At 46.9% G+C, this 18494-nt stretch overlaps 1 protein-coding gene across 1 annotated transcript; it reads right to left on the bottom strand.

The window, feature by feature from the left end:
- Positions 1 to 4839: 4839 nt before the first annotated feature.
- Positions 4840 to 16083, bottom strand: HRNR (hornerin). Its single transcript, XM_024252083.2, is given in 4 exon segments — positions 4840 to 5468; positions 5826 to 6133; positions 6827 to 14322; positions 15946 to 16083. Coding segments are annotated over 4 exon segments (8571 nt in total).
- Between the last annotated feature and the right edge of the window lie 2411 nt (positions 16084 to 18494).

Below are 18494 nucleotides of genomic sequence, written 5' to 3'. Positions count from 1 at the left end.
CCACAATGGTTGAACTAGTTTACAGTTCCACCAACAGTGTAAAAGTGTTCCTATTTCTCCACATTCACTCCAGCACCTGTTGTTTCCTGACTTTTTAATGATCGCCATTCTAACTGGTGTGAGGTGGTATCTCATTGTGGTTTTGATTTGCATTTCTCTGATGGCCACTGATGATGAGCATTTTTTCATGTGTTTTTTGGCTGCATAAATGTCTTCTTTTGAGAAGTGTCTGTTCATATCCTTCGCCCACTTTTTGATGGGGTTGTTTGTTTTTTTTCTTATAAATTTGTTTGAGTTCATTGTAGATTCTGGATATTAGCCCTTTGTCAGATGAGTAGGTTGCAAAAATTTTCTCCCATTCTGTAGGTTGCCTGTTCACTCTGATGGTAGTTTCTTTTGCTGTGCAGAAGCTCTTTAGTTTAATTAGATCCCATTTGTCAATTTTGAGAAAGCCAAATTTTTTAGAAGGCCCCTTGGTGAGTTTGAAGTCTATGGCAGAGGGTGTGTTGTGTGGTTCAGCTGATGAATATCATTAGGCACTCATGTGGTGAGACATTTATTTAAAAAACTAGGACATGCTGGACCAGATACGCCAGTGGACTAGCTTGTCAGAACACTCTCCCTTGAGCAGTCCTTGATGGGCATTCTAACATTGTTCTTTGTGTTCTCCTTTTTCTTACAAAATAATTTAAGATTTACAAGTAAGTGTAGATTTACAAGTCAGTGAATGATATAATGAATACCATCTTGCTTAAGAAAACTTTTGGTATTGTTTACTCAATCTCAGTTCCATTTTCTTCCTTCCTTCCAGAGGTACACACTGTTTTGAATTTGCTGTTTATCATTCCCATAAAGATTTTCACGTTTACCAAATATGTATTAACCACAAACAATATATGGTATTGTTATGTATATTGTAAACCTATATAAATGGTATCACACCACGTATACTTGTTTTACAGCCTTTTCACTTGGCATTACACTTTTGGAATTTGTCCATGTTGATATATACATACCTGTAGCTCATGAATTTTAACTGCTATATAGCATTTTAGTGTGTGGGTATATTACAATTTATCCATTCTTCTATTGAACTTTTAGGTTGTTTGTAACATTTTGCTGTTACAGACTCTTGTCTGTGGTTGCCAGATTTCCTCTTAATTAGTTATCAATTCAGACTTCTGCCTCTCAGTATCCTCCCGACACTGGATATTCCAGACTAGTTTTTTTCTGATCCGATGGGTATGAAATGAATTTCATTGTGTTTTAATTATCTATTTCCCTAAGCATTGTTTTAAAAATGTCACTTTGCCATTTGGATTACCTTTGGTGAATTTTCTTTTCATAAGTTTTGCTGTTTCTTTTTAATTTTTAATTTTTATAAATTTTGGTGAATTTTCTAAGTTTTGCTGTTTTTTAAATTTTTAATTTTTATAAGTTATTTATATAATCTGGCTATTAATCATTTGTTGTTTATAGGCATTTCATAAATGTTCTTGGACTCTGTGGTTTGTCCTTTTTACTTTTTGAGAGTGTCTTTGGATTTACAGACATTTGGAATTTAATTATAGTAAAAGTCATGAGTCTTTCCTTGGTGGTTTGTGTATTTCTTGTTTAAAGAATCTGCACTTATTTCAAAGTCATAAAGATATTCTCCTATATTTTCTTTAAAAATTTTTAAAAGTTTGGCTTATCACAGTTAGGTTTTTATTTACTTGGAAGTGATTTTTGTAAATGGTGTGAAATAGAGATAATTTTTTTTCCTATGGAAAATTTATTACCTTGGCACCATTTATTGAAAGAGTTGCCTCTCTCCACTGATAGGCAAAACCACTGCTCTTGTATATCAAGTATGCATGGATCTGTTTCTGGAGTCACATTGCTCTGTATATCTGTTCCTACAACAAGTCTGCACTGTTTTAAATAATGTAACTTTGTAATATATTTTGATATCTGATGAGATGAAACTCCTCCCCTTCTTTATCTTGGTGGCTCACATAATGCCAGCACTTTGGGAGGCCGAGGCAGGCAGATCACCTGAGGTCAGGAGTTCGAGACCAGCCTGGCCAACATGGTGAAACCCTGCCTACTAAAAATACAAACATTAGCTGGATGTGGTGCTGCCTGCCTGTAATCCCAGGAGACTGAGGCAGGAGAATCTCTTGCACCCACGAGACGGAGGTTGCAGTGAGCCGAGATTGTGCCACTGTACTCCAGCCTGGGCAACAGAGTGAGACTGTCTCAAAACAAAAAACAAACAAACAAAAAAAATTCGCGTGTCAAGTTGCACAGAAAGCCTTTAAACAATCAACTTTATTGAGATATAATGTCCATATAACAAAATATGTATGATTATGTGAGTTTTGACAAAAGTATATATCTATGTAACTACCATTATTATCTACATATAGATTTATTCCATCACCCTAGAGTGTTCCTTTGTGACTCTTCCAGCCAGTTCACAAGTTCTACTCCCAGCCCTAGTCAACCACTGATCTACTTTCTATTTTTATAGATTAGGTTTGTTTTTAGTAAGTTTCATATAAATGGAATCATAAATATGTACTCTTTTGTGGATGGCTTCTTTTGATCAACATGTTTTTGAGATTCATCTATGTTACATGTAACAGTAGTTTATTCTTTTTTTCCTTGCTAAATAGAATTCCATTGTATAGCCATACCACAATTTGTTTATCCAGTCATCTGTTCGTGGACATTTGGATTGTTTCAAGTTTGGGGCTATTATTAAAGCTGCTATAAACATTCATGTAAAAATCTTCAATGTAGACATACATTGTAATTTCACTTGGGAGTGGAATTGCTAGGCCGTGTAGTAAAGTACACAATCGTGTTGCTTAACAATGGGGGATCTGTTGTGAAAAATGCACCCTTAGGCAAACATCAGAGAGTGTACTTACACAAATCTAGGTGGTATAGCCTACTAAACAACTAGGCTATATGGTATAGACTATTGCTCCTAGGCTACAAACCTGTACAGCATGTTATTGTACTGAGTACTGTAGGCAACTAACACAATGGTAAGTATGCATCTAAATGTATCTAAACATAAAGAAGGTACAGTAAAAATATGGCATAAAAGATAAAAAAGGTACACTTGTATAGGGCACTTACCACGAATAGAGCATGTAGGACTAGAAATTGCTCTAGGTGTGTCAGTCAGTGAATGGTGAGTGAATGGGAAGGCCTCGGACATTACTGTATACTACTGTAGAGTGTATAAACACTATACACTTGAATTACACTAAATTTATAAAAAAATTTCTTTCTCCAATAAAAATTAACCTTAGCTTACTGTAAATTTTTAGCTTTATAGACTTTTACATTTTTAAACTTTTTGACTCTCTTAATAACACTTAGCTTAAAGCATGAACACATTGTATAGCTGAACACAAATATTTTTTTCTTTACATCATTATTCTATAAGCTTTTTTCTGTTTTAAATTTTTTTAAAAAACTTTTTTTCTTAAAAATTAAAACTAAAACTAAAAAGTTTTTGTTAAACTAAGACAAATATCGCCTTCTACCTCCATATGTTGTCTCCCTCTAAGGTCTTCAGGGACAATAACATGTATGGAGCTGACAGCTCCACATTATTGTGTGTGATTTTGGTGTCATATCAAAAAAATCATTGCCAATACCAGTGTGATGGAATTTTGATCATTTTAAAATGAAGTAGTTTGTCTTGTTGAGTTTTAAGAATGCTTTATCTATTCTTCATTGTGAAAAATAGAATATTGGGAAATAGCTATTTGGGTTGGTTTCTAGGATGACCATCTGTATGTAAGAAGTGAAATGAAGCACAGATGAGAAAAATCTTAGTATTTAATCAACATTTATTTATTGTCAATTTTAATGCAATCCAGTTGTTTGAATCCAAAGACTTGAAACAAATATGTTACAGTCAAATTAAGGAACTAGATAGCAGTGACAGATACTCTTCCTTTTCATCTGGGCATGGATGATATTTTTTTTAGGTGGAAAGGTTATTGAACTACAGTAGTAGGTGGAAAGCATTGTATTTCCATGGAATAACTCCTCAATATGTTTCCCAATATTGAGCAGCCTCTTAGAAATAGGGAGCAAGATCTTTCTTGCTGAAAACAAGCTAAAGCCCACATTTGAATGTTTTTTTTCTCCCGAAGTGATAAATCCCTGTTCTTTATGAAATAATGCTCTTGCTCACTGGCTTGGGAAAAGACCCTGATGCTACTTTTTATGCCATTAATTAGCTTACTGATTAAAGATACACCCAAGAAAAGAGACTTGATGGTTTTGAAAAGTAAAGACACTACCCCTGCTGCATCTGTGCTTTCAGAGCCTTCACCTTCTGCCACAAGACCAAAAATTGGGACAAACCAAACATGGGACACACTAAAAATTAGGGTACACTAATTGCTGTAAAACAAAGCTTTGTATCTAGGACTGTTAATACATTTGTAATATTTTGCTTTTAAGAAATGTAAGGTTAGTTTTGGCACCATCTATAATTGAATGATGAGCTCTCAAAAAGACAACTCCAACTAAACCCAAAGCTCTTTAAAAGCTTTTCATTATTCCTCAAAGTTTAACCCTCATTCTAACAAGTTATTCCACTCAGTATTTTCTAACAAAGTAGCATAAATGCCTAACAGTCTTTGGAAGGAACCCCATAAAAAGATATATGCTACAGTTATAGGCTCTAAAGAAAGAGACAGAAATGCATTGATTCACTTTTAGAAAGAATTTCATGATGGATTGCTTGTCTTTCATGATGAATTCATAGATGACTTTCCTATTTCTTAAATTGCTACTTGAGTAAATTGCATTTATATTTATTATTCACTGATAAAAGTAGCACCTCTGCTCTTGGACATATTCATAGGGTGAAGTGCTACTAGGAAAACTGAGAAAGTATGAGCCAGAACTTCCCCCTTAACGGTTACTTCCTCCTTTGCAATAAGAATACCCATCTTGCCCTGAGCTGCTTCCATGCTGACTATAACCAGAGGACTGTCCTGAGCCAGACGCACGTTGGCCGTAGCTGGAAGACTGCCCTGAACCAGACCCGTGTCGGCCGTGGCTAAGAGACTGGCCAGATCCAGCCCAGTGTCGGCCATAGCCGGAAGACTGACTGCAGCCAGAGCCATGGTGGCCATAGCTGGGAGACTGGCCTGCACTAGATCCCTCCTGGTCAAAGGTTGATGACTGTCCTGATGTAGAACCATGCTGTCCATGGCTACAGAAGTGCCCTGAGCCACTACCATGCTGACTGTAAGCAGAGGAATGGCCTGAGCCAGACTCATGTTGACCAAAGACAGAAGAGTGACCCGAGCCAGACTCATAAGGGCCACGGCTGGAAGAACGACGAGAGCCAGACCCATGTTGGCTGTAGCGGGAAGAGTGCCCGGAACCGGACCCATGTCGGCCACGACTGGGAGACTGCCCAGATCCAGAGCCCTGTCGGCCATAGCCAGAAGACTGAGTTGAGCCAGAGCCATGCTGACCGTGGCTGGAAGACTGACCTGAGCTAGCTCCATGTTGGCCACAGCTCGATGACTGTCCTGATGTAGAACCATGTTGCCCATGGGTAGAGGAATGACCCGAGCTAGATCCGTGTTGACCGTAGCCAGAGGACTGTCCTGAGCGAGACTCTTGTTGACCTAAGCCAGAAGAGTGACCTGAACCAGACTCATATGGGCCACGGCTGGAAGACTGCCCTGAGCCGGACCCATGTGGGCCGTAGCTGGAAGACTGCCTGGAACCAGACCCATGTTGGCCACGGCTGGGGCTAGGAGATTGGCCAGATCCAGACCCTTGTCGGCCGCGTCCTGAAGACTGACGGGAGCCAGACCCATGCTGACCATAGCTGGAAGACGAACCTGAGCTAGTTCCATGTCGTTCGGTCCTAGATGACTCTCCTGACGTAGAGCCATGTTGTCCGTAGCCAGAGGAGTGACCTGAGCTAGATCCATGCTGACTGTAACCAGAGGACTGCCCTGAGCTAGACTCGTGGTGACCAAAGCCAGAAGACTGGCCTGAGCCAGACCCATGTGGGCCACTGCTGGAAGACCGACCGGAGCCAGACCCATGTCGGCCATAGCTGGGAGACTGCCCTGACCCAGACCCATGCTGGCTGCAGCCTGGAGACTGGCCAGATCCAGAGCCGTGTCGGCCATGGCCCGAAGAATGATGGGAGGCAGGCCCATGCTGGCCATAGCTGGAAGATTGACCTGAGTTAGAGCCATATTGGCTGGAGCTAGATGACTGCCCTGACAAAGATCCATGTCGTCCCTGGCTAGAGGAGTGACCTGAGCCAGAACCATGCTGACTATAGCCAGAGGACTGTCCTGAGCCAGACTCGTGTTGCCCCAAGGCAGAAGCCTGGCCTAAGCCAGACTCATAATGGCCACGGCTGGAAGAACAACTTGAGCCAGACCCGTGTTGGCCATGGCTGGAGGAGTGCCCCGAACCGGACCCATGTGGGCCGGGGCTAGGAGACTGGCCAGATCCAGACCCTTGTTGGCTGTGTCCCGAAGACTGACGGGAGCCAGACCCATGCTGACCATAGCTAGAAGATGAACCTGAGCTAGATCGGTGTCGTTCGCCCGTTGATGACTGTCCTGACCTAGAGCTGTGTTGTCCGTAGCCAGAGGAGTGACCTGAGCCAGATCCATGCTGACTGTAACCAGAGGACTGCCCTGAGCTAGACTCGTGTTGACCAAAGCCAGAAGACTGGCCGGAGCCAGACCCATGTGGGCCATTGCTGGAAGACCGACCGGAGCCAGACCCATGTTGGCCGTAGCTGGAAGAGTGTCCGGAACCGGACCCATGTCAGCCGCGACTAGGAGTCTGGCCAGATCCAGAGCCCTGTCGGCCATAGCCAGAAGACTGAGTTGAGCCAGAGCCATGCTGACCGTGGCTGGAAGACTGACCTGAGCTAGCTCCATGTTGGCCACAGCTCGATGACTGTCCTGATGTAGAACCATGTTGCCCATGGGTAGAGGAATGACCCGAGCTAGATCCGTGTTGACCGTAGCCAGAGGACTGTCCTGAGCGAGACTCTTGTTGACCTAAGCCAGAAGAGTGATCTGAACCAGACTCATATGGGCCACGGCTGGAAGACTGCCCTGAGCCGGACCCATGTGGGCCGTAGCTGCAAGACTGCCTGGAACCAGACCCATGTTGGCCACGGCTGGGGCTAGGAGACTGGCCAGATCCAGACCCTTGTCGGCCGCGTCCTGAAGACTGACGGGAGCCAGACCCATGCTGACCATAGCTGGAAGACGAACCTGAGCTAGTTCCCTGTCGTTCGGTCCTAGATGACTGTCCTGACCTAGAGCTATGTTGTCCGTAGCCAGAGGAGTGACCTGAGCTAGATCCATGCTGACTGTAACCAGAGGACTGCGCTGAGCTAGACTCGTGGTGACCAAAGCCAGAAGACTGGCCTGAGCCAGACCCATGTGGGCCACTGCTGGAAGACCGACCGGAGCCAGACCCATGTCGGCCATAGCTGGGAGACTGCCCTGACCCAGACCCATGCTGGCTGCAGCCTGGAGATTGGCCAGATCCAGAGCCGTGTCGGCCATGGCCCGAAGAATGACGGGAGGCAGGCCCATGCTGGCCATAGCTGGAAGATTGACCTGAGTTAGAGCCATATTGGCTGGAGCTAGATGACTGCCCTGACAAAGATCCATGTCGTCCCTGGCTAGAGGAGTGACCTGAGCCAGAAGCATGCTGATTATAGCCAGAGGACTGTCCTGAGCCAGACTCGTGTTGCCCAAAGCCAGAAGCCTGGCCTGAGCCAGACTCATAATGACCACGGCTGGAAGAACAACTTGAGCCAGACCCGTGTTGGCCGTGACTGGAGGAGTGCCCCGAACCGGACCCATGTCGGCCGTGGCTAGGAGACTGGCCAGATCCAGACCCTCGTCGGCCGTGGCCCGAAGACTGATGGGAGGCAGACCCACGCTGACCATAGCTGGAAGACGAACCGGAGCTAGATCGGTGTCGTTCGCCCCTAGATGACTGTCCTGACCAAGAGCCGTGTTGTCCGTAGCCGGAGGAGTGACCTGAGCCAGATCCATGCTGACTGTAACCAGAGGACTGCCCTGAGCTAGACTCGTGTTGACCAAAGCCAGAAGACTGGCCTGAGCCAGACCCATGTGGGCCATTGCTGGAAGACCGACCGGAGCCAGACCCATGTTGGCCGTAGCTGGAAGAGTGTCCGGAACCGGACCCATGTCGGCTGCGACTAGGAGTCTGGCCAGATCCAGAGCCCTGTCGGCCATAGCCAGAAGACTGAGTTGAGCCAGAGCCATGCTGACCGTGGCTGGAAGACTGACCTGAGCTAGCTCCATGTTGGCCACAGCTCGATGACTGTCCTGATGTAGAACCATGTTGCCCATGGGTAGAGGAATGACCCGAGCTAGATCCGTGTTGACCGTAGCCAGAGGACTGTCCTGAGCGAGACTCTTGTTGACCTAAGCCAGAAGAGTGACCTGAGCCAGACTCATATGGGCCACGGCTGGAAGACCGCCCTGAGCCGGACCCATGTGGGCCGTAGCTGGAAGACTGCCTGGAACCAGACCCATGTTGGCCACGGCTGGGGCTAGGAGACTGGCCAGATCCAGACCCTTGTCGGCCGTGTCCCGAAGACTGACGGGAGCCAGACCCATGCTGACCATAGCTGGAAGACGAACCTGAGCTAGTTCCATGTCGTTCGGTCCTAGATGACTGTCGTGACGTAGAGCCATGTTGTCCGTAGCCAGAGGAGTGACCTGAGCTAGATCCATGCTGACTGTAACCAGAGGACTGCGCTGAGCTAGACTCGTGGTGACCAAAGCCAGAAGACTGGCCTGAGCCAGACCCATGTGGGCCACTGCTGGAAGACCGACCGGAGCCAGACCCATGTCGGCCATAGCTGGGAGACTGCCCTGACCCAGACCCATGCTGGCTGCAGCCTGGAGACTGGCCAGACCCAGAGCCGTGTCGGCCATGGCCCGAAGAATGACGGGAGGCAGGCCCATGCTGGCCATAGCTGGAAGATTGACCTGAGTTAGAGCCATATTGGCTGGAGCTAGATGACTGCCCTGACAAAGATCCATGTCGTCCCTGGCTAGAGGAGTGACCTGAGCCAGAAGCATGCTGATTATAGCCAGAGGACTGTCCTGAGCCAGACTCGTGTTGCCCAAAGCCAGAAGCCTGGCCTGAGCCAGACTCATAGTGACCACGGCTGGAAGAACAACTTGAGCCAGACCCGTGTTGGCCGTGACTGGAGGAGTGCCCCGAACCGGACCCATGTCGGCCGTGGCTAGGAGACTGGCCAGATCCAGACCCTCGTCAGCCGTGGCCCAAAGACTGATGGGAGCCAGACCCGTGCTGACCATAGCTGGAAGACGAACCTGAGCTAGATCGGTGTCGTTCGCCCCTAGATGACTGTTCTGACCAAGAGCCGTGTTGTCCGTAGCCGGAGGAGTGACCTGAGCCAGATCCATGCTGAGTGTAACCAGAGGACTGCCCTGAGCTAGACTCGTGTTGACCAAAGCCAGAAGACTGGCCGGAGCCAGACCCATGTGGGCCATTGCTGGAAGACTGACCGGAGTGAGACCCATGTTGGCTGTAGCTGGAAGAGTGTCCGGAACCGGACCCATGTCGGCTGCGACTAGGAGTCTGGCCAGATCCAGAGCCCTGTCGGCCATAGCCAGAAGACTGAGTTGAGCCAGAGCCATGCTGACCGTGGCTGGAAGACTGACCTGAGCTAGCTCCATGTTGGCCACAGCTCGATGACTGTCCTGATGTAGAACCATGTTGCCCATGGGTAGAGGAATGACCCGAGCTAGATCCGTGTTGACCGTAGCCAGAGGACTGTCCTGAGCGAGACTCTTGTTGACCTAAGCCAGAAGAGTAACCTGAGCCAGACTCATATGGGCCACGGCTGGAAGACTGCCCTGAGCCAGACCCATGTGGGCCGTAGCTGGAAGACTGCCTGGAACCAGACCCATGTTGGCCACGGCTAGGGCTAGGAGACTGGCCAGATCCAGACCCTTGTCGGCCGTGTCCCGAAGACTGACGGGAGCCAGACCCATGCTGACCATAGCTGGAAGACGAACCTGAGCTAGTTCCATGTCGTTCGGTCCTAGATGACTGTCCTGACCTAGAGCCATGTTGTCCGTAGCCAGAGGAGTGACCTGAGCTAGATCCATGCTGACTGTAACCAGAGGACTGCGCTGAGCTAGACTCGTGGTGACCAAAGCCAGAAGACTGGCCTGAGCCAGACCCATGTGGGCCACTGCTGGAAGACCGACCGGAGCCAGACCCATGTCGGCCATAGCTGGGAGACTGCCCTGACCCAGACACATGCTGGCCACGGCCTGGAGACTGGCCAGATCCAGAGCCGTGTCGGCTGCGGCGCGAAGACTGACGGGAGGCAGACTCATGCTGACCATAGCTGGAAGATTGACCTGAGCTAGAGTGATGTTGGCCGGAGCTTGATGACTGCCCTGACGTAGATCCATGTCGTCCGTGTCTAGAGGAGTGACGTGAGCCAGAACCATGCTGACTATAGCCAGAGGACTGTCCTGAGCCAGACTCGTGTTGCCCCAAGGCAGAAGACTGGCCTAAGCCAGACTCATAATGGCCACGGCTGGAAGAACAACTTGAGCCAGACCTGTGTTGGCCGTGGCTGGAGGAGTGCCCCGAACCGGACCCATGTGGGCCGGGGCTAGGAGACTGGCCAGATCGAGACCCTTGTTGGCTGTGTCCCGAAGACTGACGGGAGCCAGACCCATGCTGACCATAGCTAGAAGATGAACCTGAGCTAGATCGGTGTCGTTCGCCCGTTGATGACTGTCCTGACCTAGAGCTGTGTTGTCCGTAGCCGGAGGAGTGACCTGAGCCAGATCCATGCTGACTGTAACCAGAGGACTGCCCTGAGCTAGACTCGTGTTGACCAAAGCCAGAAGACTGGCCGGAGCCAGACCCATGTGGGCCATTGCTGGAAGACCGACCGGAGCCAGACCCATGTTGGCCGTAGCTGGAAGAGTGTCCGGAACCGGACCCATGTCGGCCGCGACTAGGAGTCTGGCCAGATCCAGAGCCCTGTCGGCCATAGCCAGAAGACTGAGTTGAGCCAGAGCCATGCTGACCATGGCTGGAAGACTGACCTGAGCTAGCTCCATGTTGGCCACAGCTCGATGACTGTCCTGATGTAGAACCATGTTGCCCATGGGTAGAGGAATGACCCGAGCTAGATCCGTGTTGACCGTAGCCAGAGGACTGTCCTGAGCGAGACTCTTGTTGACCTAAGCCAGAAGAGTGACCTGAACCAGACTCATATGGGCCACGGCTGGAAGACTGCCCTGAGCCAGACCCATGTGGGCCGTAGCTGGAATACTGCCTGGAACCAGACCCATGTTGGCCACGGCTAGGGCTAGGAGACTGGCCAGATCCAGACCCGTGTGTGCCGTGTCCCGAATACTGATGGGAGCCAGACCCATGCTGACCATAGCTGGAAGGCGAACCTGAGCTAGATCGGTGTCGTTCGCCCCTAGATGACTGTGCTGACCTAGAGCCATGTTGTTTGTAGCCAGAGGAGTGACCTGAGCCAGATCCATGCTGACTGTAACCCCAGGACTGCCCTGAGCTAGACTCGTGGTGACCAAAGCCAGAAGACTGGCCTGAGCCAGACCCACGTGGGCCACTGCTGGAAGACCGACTGGAGCCAGACCCATGTCGGCCATAGCTGGGAGACTGCCCTGACCCAGACCCATGGTGGCCACTGCCTGGAGACTGGCCAGATCCAGAGCCTTGTCGGCCACGGCCCGAAGAGTGATGGGAAGCAGACTCATGCTGACCATAGGTGGAAGATTGACCTGAGCTAGAGCCATGTTGGCTGGAGCTTGATGACTGTCCTGATAAAGATCCATGTCGTCCCTGGCTAGAGGAGTGACCTGAGCCAGAAGCATGCTGACTATAGCCAGAGGACTGTCCTGAGCCAGACTGGTGTTGTCCAAAGCCAGAAGCCTGGCCTAAGCCAGACTCATAATGGCCACGGCGGGAAGAACAACTTGAGCCAGACCCGTGCTGGCCATGACTGGAAGAGTGCCCCGAACCGGACCCATGTCGGCCGCGGCTAGGAGACTGGCCAGATCCAGACCCTCGTCGGCCATGGCCCGAAGACTGATGGGAGCCAGACCCGTGCTGACCATAGCTGGAAGACGAACCTGAGCTAGATCGGTGTCGTTCGCCCCTAGATGACTGTCCTGACCAAGAGCCGTGTTGTCCGTAGCCGGAGGAGTGACCTGAGCCAGATCCATGCTGACTGTAACCAGAGGACTGCCCTGAGCTAGACTCGTGTTGACTAAAGCCAGAAGACTGGCCTGAGCCAGACCCATGTGGGCCATTGCTGGAAGACCGACCGGAGCGAGACCCATGTTGGCCGTAGCTGGAAGAGTGTCTGGAACCGGACCCATGTCGGCCGTGACTAGGAGTCTGGCTAGATCCAGAGCCCTGTCGGCCATAGGCAGAAGGCTGAGTTGAGCCAGAGCCATGCTGACCGTGGCTGGAAGACTGACCTGAGCTAGCTCCATGTTGGCCACAGCCTGATGACTGTCCTGATGTAGAACCATGTTGTCCATTGGTAGAAGAATGACCCGAGCTAGATCCGTGTTGACCATAGCCAGAGGACTGTCCTGAGCGAGACTCTTGTTGACCTAAGCCAGAAGAGTGACCTGAACCAGACTCATATGGGCCACGGCTGGAAGACTGCCCTGAGCCAGACCCATGTGGGCCGTAGCTGGAATACTGCCTGGAACCAGACCCATGTCGGCCACGGCTAGGGCTAGGAGACTGGCCAGGTCCAGACCCGTGTGGGCCGTGTCCCGAATACTGACGGGAGCCAGACTGATGCTGACCATAGCTGGAAGACGAACCTGAGCTAGATTGGTGTCGTTCGCCCCTAGATGACTGTCCTGACCTAGAGCCATGTTGTCCGTAGCTGGAGGAGTGTCCTGAGCCAGATCCATGCTGACTGTAACCCCAGGACTGCCCTGAGCTAGACTCGTGGTGACCAAAGCCAGAAGACTGGCCTGAGCCAGACCCACGTGGGCCACTGCTGGAAGACCGACTGGAGCCAGACCCATGTCGGCCATAGCTGGGATACTGCCCTGACCCAGACCCATGCTGGGCATGGCCTGGAGAGTGGCCAGATCCAGAGCCGTGTCGGCCGCAGCCCGAAGAGTGACGGGAGGCAGACTCATGGTGACCATTGCTGGAAGATTGACCTGAGCTAGAGCCATGTTGGCCGGAGCTTGACTGCCCTGACATAGATCCATGTCGTCCCTGGCTAGAGGAGTGACCTGAGCCAGAAGCATGCTGACTATAGCCAGAGGACTGTCCGGAGCCAGACTCTTGTTGTCCAAAACCAGAAGCCTGGCCTGAGCCAGACTCATAATGGCCATGGCTGGATGAGCAACTTGAGCCAGACCCGTGTTGGCTGTGGCTGGAGGAGTGCCCCGAACCGGACCCATGTTGGCCGTAGCTAGGAGACTGGCCAGATCCTGACTCTTGTCGGCCATGGCCAGAAGACTGACGGGAGCCAGACCCATGCTGACCATAGCTAGAATATGAACCTGAGCTAGATCGGTGTCGTTCACCCCTAGATGACTGTCCCGACCTAGAGCCGTGTTGTCCATAGCCGGAGGAGTGACCTGAGTCAGATCCATGCTGACTGTAACCAGAGGACTGCCCTGAGCTAGACTCGTGTTGACCAAAGCCAGAAGACTGGCCTGAGCCAGAGCCATGTGGGTCACTGCTGGAAGACCAACCGGAGCCAGACCCATGTTGGCCGTAGCTGGGTGACTGCTCTGACCCAGACCCATGTTGGCTGCGGCCCGAATACTGACGGGAGTCGGAGTTTTGCTCACCATAGCTGGTAGACTGACCTGAGCAGGAGTTATGTTGGCCAGAAAAGTCTCTTTGAAAACTCAATCTTCTGGATATAGATTCAGTCCCATGTTTAATCCTTGCTCTGACGTTGTTGGAATAGGAATCATTCTCTCCTGCACTCCAACTTGAATGACTAAAAGAGGATTCTTGCCGTTTGTCCTCCTCTTTTTCAGTTTCTTCTTGTTCCTCTTGGTGCTGGTTAATGTCATCTCTGAGCTTTGACCCTGAAGTTTGGCAGTAATCTTTGCGAATGATTTTATTACCAGCCTGAACCAGCTTGAATATCATCAGGAGATATTCAGTAAAATCCACTTTCTTGTTTTGGTCTTGATCCAGACTTTGCAAGATGATATCCACAGTATCTGGATCGTTTGGATTCTGTATAAGGGAAAGGTAAAAAGATTAGCTCTGTTAGTATGGACAATACATCTGGCTAACGAACTGAAGGAAAGATGTGAAAATGTCAATGTTTGGGTTATTTATATGGAACTCATTCACACAGTCCTTTAGGCTTCATTTCTGTATCCTGAGCAGAAAGAGAAAAAGGAATATGGAATGAATAATGTGGAGGGAAACAGCTAGAATAGGATGCAACTGGAAGATGAAAGGAAACAAGAGGGCTGATTTTTTTTGGTAAAGAATGGGTCAAATGTGAATGATTAGCTAATTTGTAAGTAATACGTTTTTATACCTACATTAATTATATCAACTTTATTTATCCAATTAAATTAACTAGCTACTTAATTTACTCACTGAACAAAGATTTGTTATTTTACTAGTTGCCTACCATTATGTCATATGAGAATATAAAGCAGCGAACAAATTTGCTTCCTGAAAAAAATGGAATTTAAAGTTTAGTTGGTCAGATATACAAACTGAAAATTATAATTTATTGTGATAAGGTTTCTACAAGAGTACATCAGAGAGGAACCATTGAGGGTCCTAGAAAGTTTAATGAGAGGGAATGATGCCTTTTGAAGGATGGATTAGAATTAGCCAAATGAAGGAGTAGGAAGAGAAAGAGAAGGGGAAAATATTGTTCTAGGCAGAGGGAATTATATGAACAAAGGGCTAGAGGTGAGAGAAGTTATGGAGCATTCAAGGAACTGAAGGAAATTCAGGATTGCTAGATTTAGAGTTTGAAGAGTCAAGAAATGTGGATAGAGAGACCAATAGAGAGTAGATTATGACTTTTAAGTTATGTTAAGGAACTTTGTACTTCATTTTAAGAGCAATTGGGAGCTATTGAAGGATTTTTAGCTGAGGAGTGAAATGATTATATTTGCATCTAATGCTGAGAGTAGAAGTAGTAGGTGGCCTGAACCAGAGGACTAATAATAGTGATGAAGAGAAATGGGTTGTTTTGAGAGATTATTGATGAGTTAGATGGAGGTTAGAAGGTAGTGGTGTCTGCTGAGAGAGAGAAAATAAAAAATGACACCAGGTTTTTGCTTTGGGCAAAAAGATGAAGGAAAAAGGTTGTGGAGAAGATTATGAGATTCATAGCTGACACACTGAATATCTGACATCTGATATCTGAATATCATATCTGAAATCCACAGAAATCCAAATTTAAGGAATTGAAACTCAGGAGTCTGATATAAGCTCCCAAATATCTAAGCTATCAAATCTAGACCTGACAGTTTTAAGGTGGTGGACACACTCTTTTGTGATTCAGGAGTAAATGCTAATTTCCTGAACTCAGAAATCTACTTCACAGTTTTTCTGAGGACTGTCTGGGTTTGTAGGAATTAGTCACCTAGATAGGACATTATTTAACCTGTGGGTTTTGTTTGTTGTTTAGTAGGGTCACTTCTGTTAGTTATGCTATGGAAACCATCACGGATCAGCTTTTGACCTTATCTCAAACTTTTACCAAACCCTGTTCTCTCTCACCAAGTAGGGAGAATCCTCTAGGATGTTTGACATATGTGACAAGAAGGTGGAAAGGGATAAAGAAGTAAATTCCTGCATAACTCCATCCTGACATGGAGTTCTTACCTTCAGAATTTGATGAAACTCATTTTCCAGAAGTTCTTTCAGCTCTGCCTTGTTCAACATATCATACTCCCCATGCTGGGTGGCATATTGGTAGAAAACATCGATGACAGTGATGACGCCTTGTAGGAGTTTAGGCATTTTTTTTTTTTGCAAGTTTGAGTAACCTAAAGGGAGGAAAAAGAGAGACCAACCCCTTACTATTCTTATTTCTTGTTTAAACACATAAATAGTTCCAATTATTTATAATAATTGTTCAGAATTAGTCAGGCATGATTAAATTCATTCTGTTGTAATCAAGAACCAGTTCAGAGTTGAATGACTTGTTCAAGCCATGTAGCAATTGAGTGATGAAATTAGGAACATAATCCATAGGTCTTATTTCCATTCCTGAATGAATGTAGGAAAAATGACTTTCTGTTTTTGGCTTCCTGCCATTACCAGGGATAATATTAGCTTTGTTCTGGAGCTGTAGAAGTCCTGAGTGTTCCACTTCATCTGCTTCCTCTTTCTCTCTAGGTTCCAAGCATACTGTGGGCACAGGTCCATCATCTACATGACATGCCTTACTCCAACTAAGGAGCATCAATGGCTGAACTGAACTCTCAAGACTTCTAGGTCAGAGAAAGCAGACAATGTGAGCAAAGCCAACAAGCCTAGGTGATATGAAGCTAAGGGTAACTGCTATTAGATCCAGCTTCTGTTCTCATTCTCCAAGTGGGAAGTGACCCTCAGACCTTATTACACAATAGAGAGGAAAAGCTCAGTTGTAAAGAGGGCAACCTGCCTGTGGATAATTAGAACCCCATGATATCCATGTCATGAGGGAAGCAACCTCAAAGAAAGGAGATAATATACATAGTCCTAGTCTTTGTTTCATTTTTCTTTTCAGTAAACTTAAACTTATACCAAAGTTCCCCAGAGTATACTAAAAAGAAGCCTTGTATCTAGTGCCTCTTTGCCTTAGAGCACATCCTGGAATTTCATAATTTATAGCCCTAAGTACCCTTGCGCGGAGTTGAACTGCTCACTTACCTAGCTCACCAGAGGAACAAGTAGGATAGAGACAGAAGCAGCTTGCAGGGTGCTGTGAGTTGGGCAGAGTAGCCTTTTTATAGAGGGAATAATGGTCCATCTTAGGGAGGAGTTGCTAATTTTGAGATGTCCTAATTTACTCCTAAACAAGCCCATCTCCACCTCTATCTCCACCTCCCAGGTGTTTACCTTCTTTCTCACTTCCTTACATGTTCACCTAAGATTGCATTAGCAGTTCCCAAATCTGGGCTACTCTCAGCCCCACCTGCCAAAGTGTCAGGACACTTTGCAGAAAGGCCTCTTTTTGTATTCATCAAACTATCTAGCACAATACATCGACAACAAATTGTGTGGATTTTAATAGAAGTTGAATGGAGTGTGTGCAGGGACATCATGGGCCAAATGTCAAAGAATCATGGAAATAGATGATTAAAAGGACTGTAAAGATCATCTAGTCAAACTCTCCCATTCTAAGCTAAATTTTCTTAAATGGTATTCCAGCCAAAGTGTCATCTGTGGTATTGTTATTACCTTTTGAAATGGATAATGGCTCCAGGCCATCCTTTTATCACATTAAGTACCTCAATTTACCAGACCCCTTATTGGCCATTCATCACCATAGCTTTCATTTCAAACACAATATAACCTTAGGAACAAATGCGTGCTTGTTAGCATGTTATCCATGGTTCCTCATGATCTGGGCTGTGGCTTTTTTCCAGCTCCATTTCTCCCCTCCATATTTCTCTTTGTACTCCAACAGTAATTAACTAGTAATATTTCAAACTTCCTCAATATACCATGGGATATGTTATTTCATATTTTTTCTTAGAATGTCTTCCCTCATTGTCTGCTTAGTGAACTAATTATTCTTCAAAATCCAATTTAGGCTTCCCATAGAAAATCTTTCCTGAGTTACTCAAGAGGGAGTTGTAATTGTGTACCTTGTTCATATTTATTGTTCTATCAATCATACTATATTGTAATCTTTAAAAATTGTTTTACTATACAATTATTGTTTAATATAAAAATTAGAAAATATTGATAAGCAAATAAGATAAAATCAAAATACCTTTAAAGTCACTAGCCAAAAATAACTACTGTTAGTTATTTGTTGTATATCCTTGCCTTTCACAAATACACACACACACACACACACACACACATTTGTCTATGGGCTTATTTCATTTCTAGGCTATGAGCTCCTTGAGAATAAGGAATGGACATTATTTATCCTTATGTCATTTGGAGACCTAGTATACTGCTTGTCACATAATGGTCTCCAATAAATGTCAGTTTGAATTCATTTGAAAGAGAAGCAAGGATCAAGACTATAGTCCTCTGCATTGGCCAACTTCCATCTTTTCACAGGAGGACTAGGGTCTGCCCTCCCTCTTGCCATCTTTGCCTCAGAGGACATGATTTTACCTGAATATAAACTGAATCTTAGCATTGAGAATCAGTGAGTGGCTTTCTGCTTTTTTCTGAGGCCCTCGCTCTGCATTTCTTCCATTGTGAAC

The sequence above is a fragment of the Pongo abelii genome, chromosome 1, assembly GCF_028885655.2.
Source record: "Pongo abelii isolate AG06213 chromosome 1, NHGRI_mPonAbe1-v2.0_pri, whole genome shotgun sequence".
NCBI lineage: Eukaryota > Metazoa > Chordata > Mammalia > Primates > Hominidae > Pongo > Pongo abelii.
Note: the sequence above shows the minus strand (reverse complement) of the source record. Positions and strands in the feature narration are given on the sequence as shown.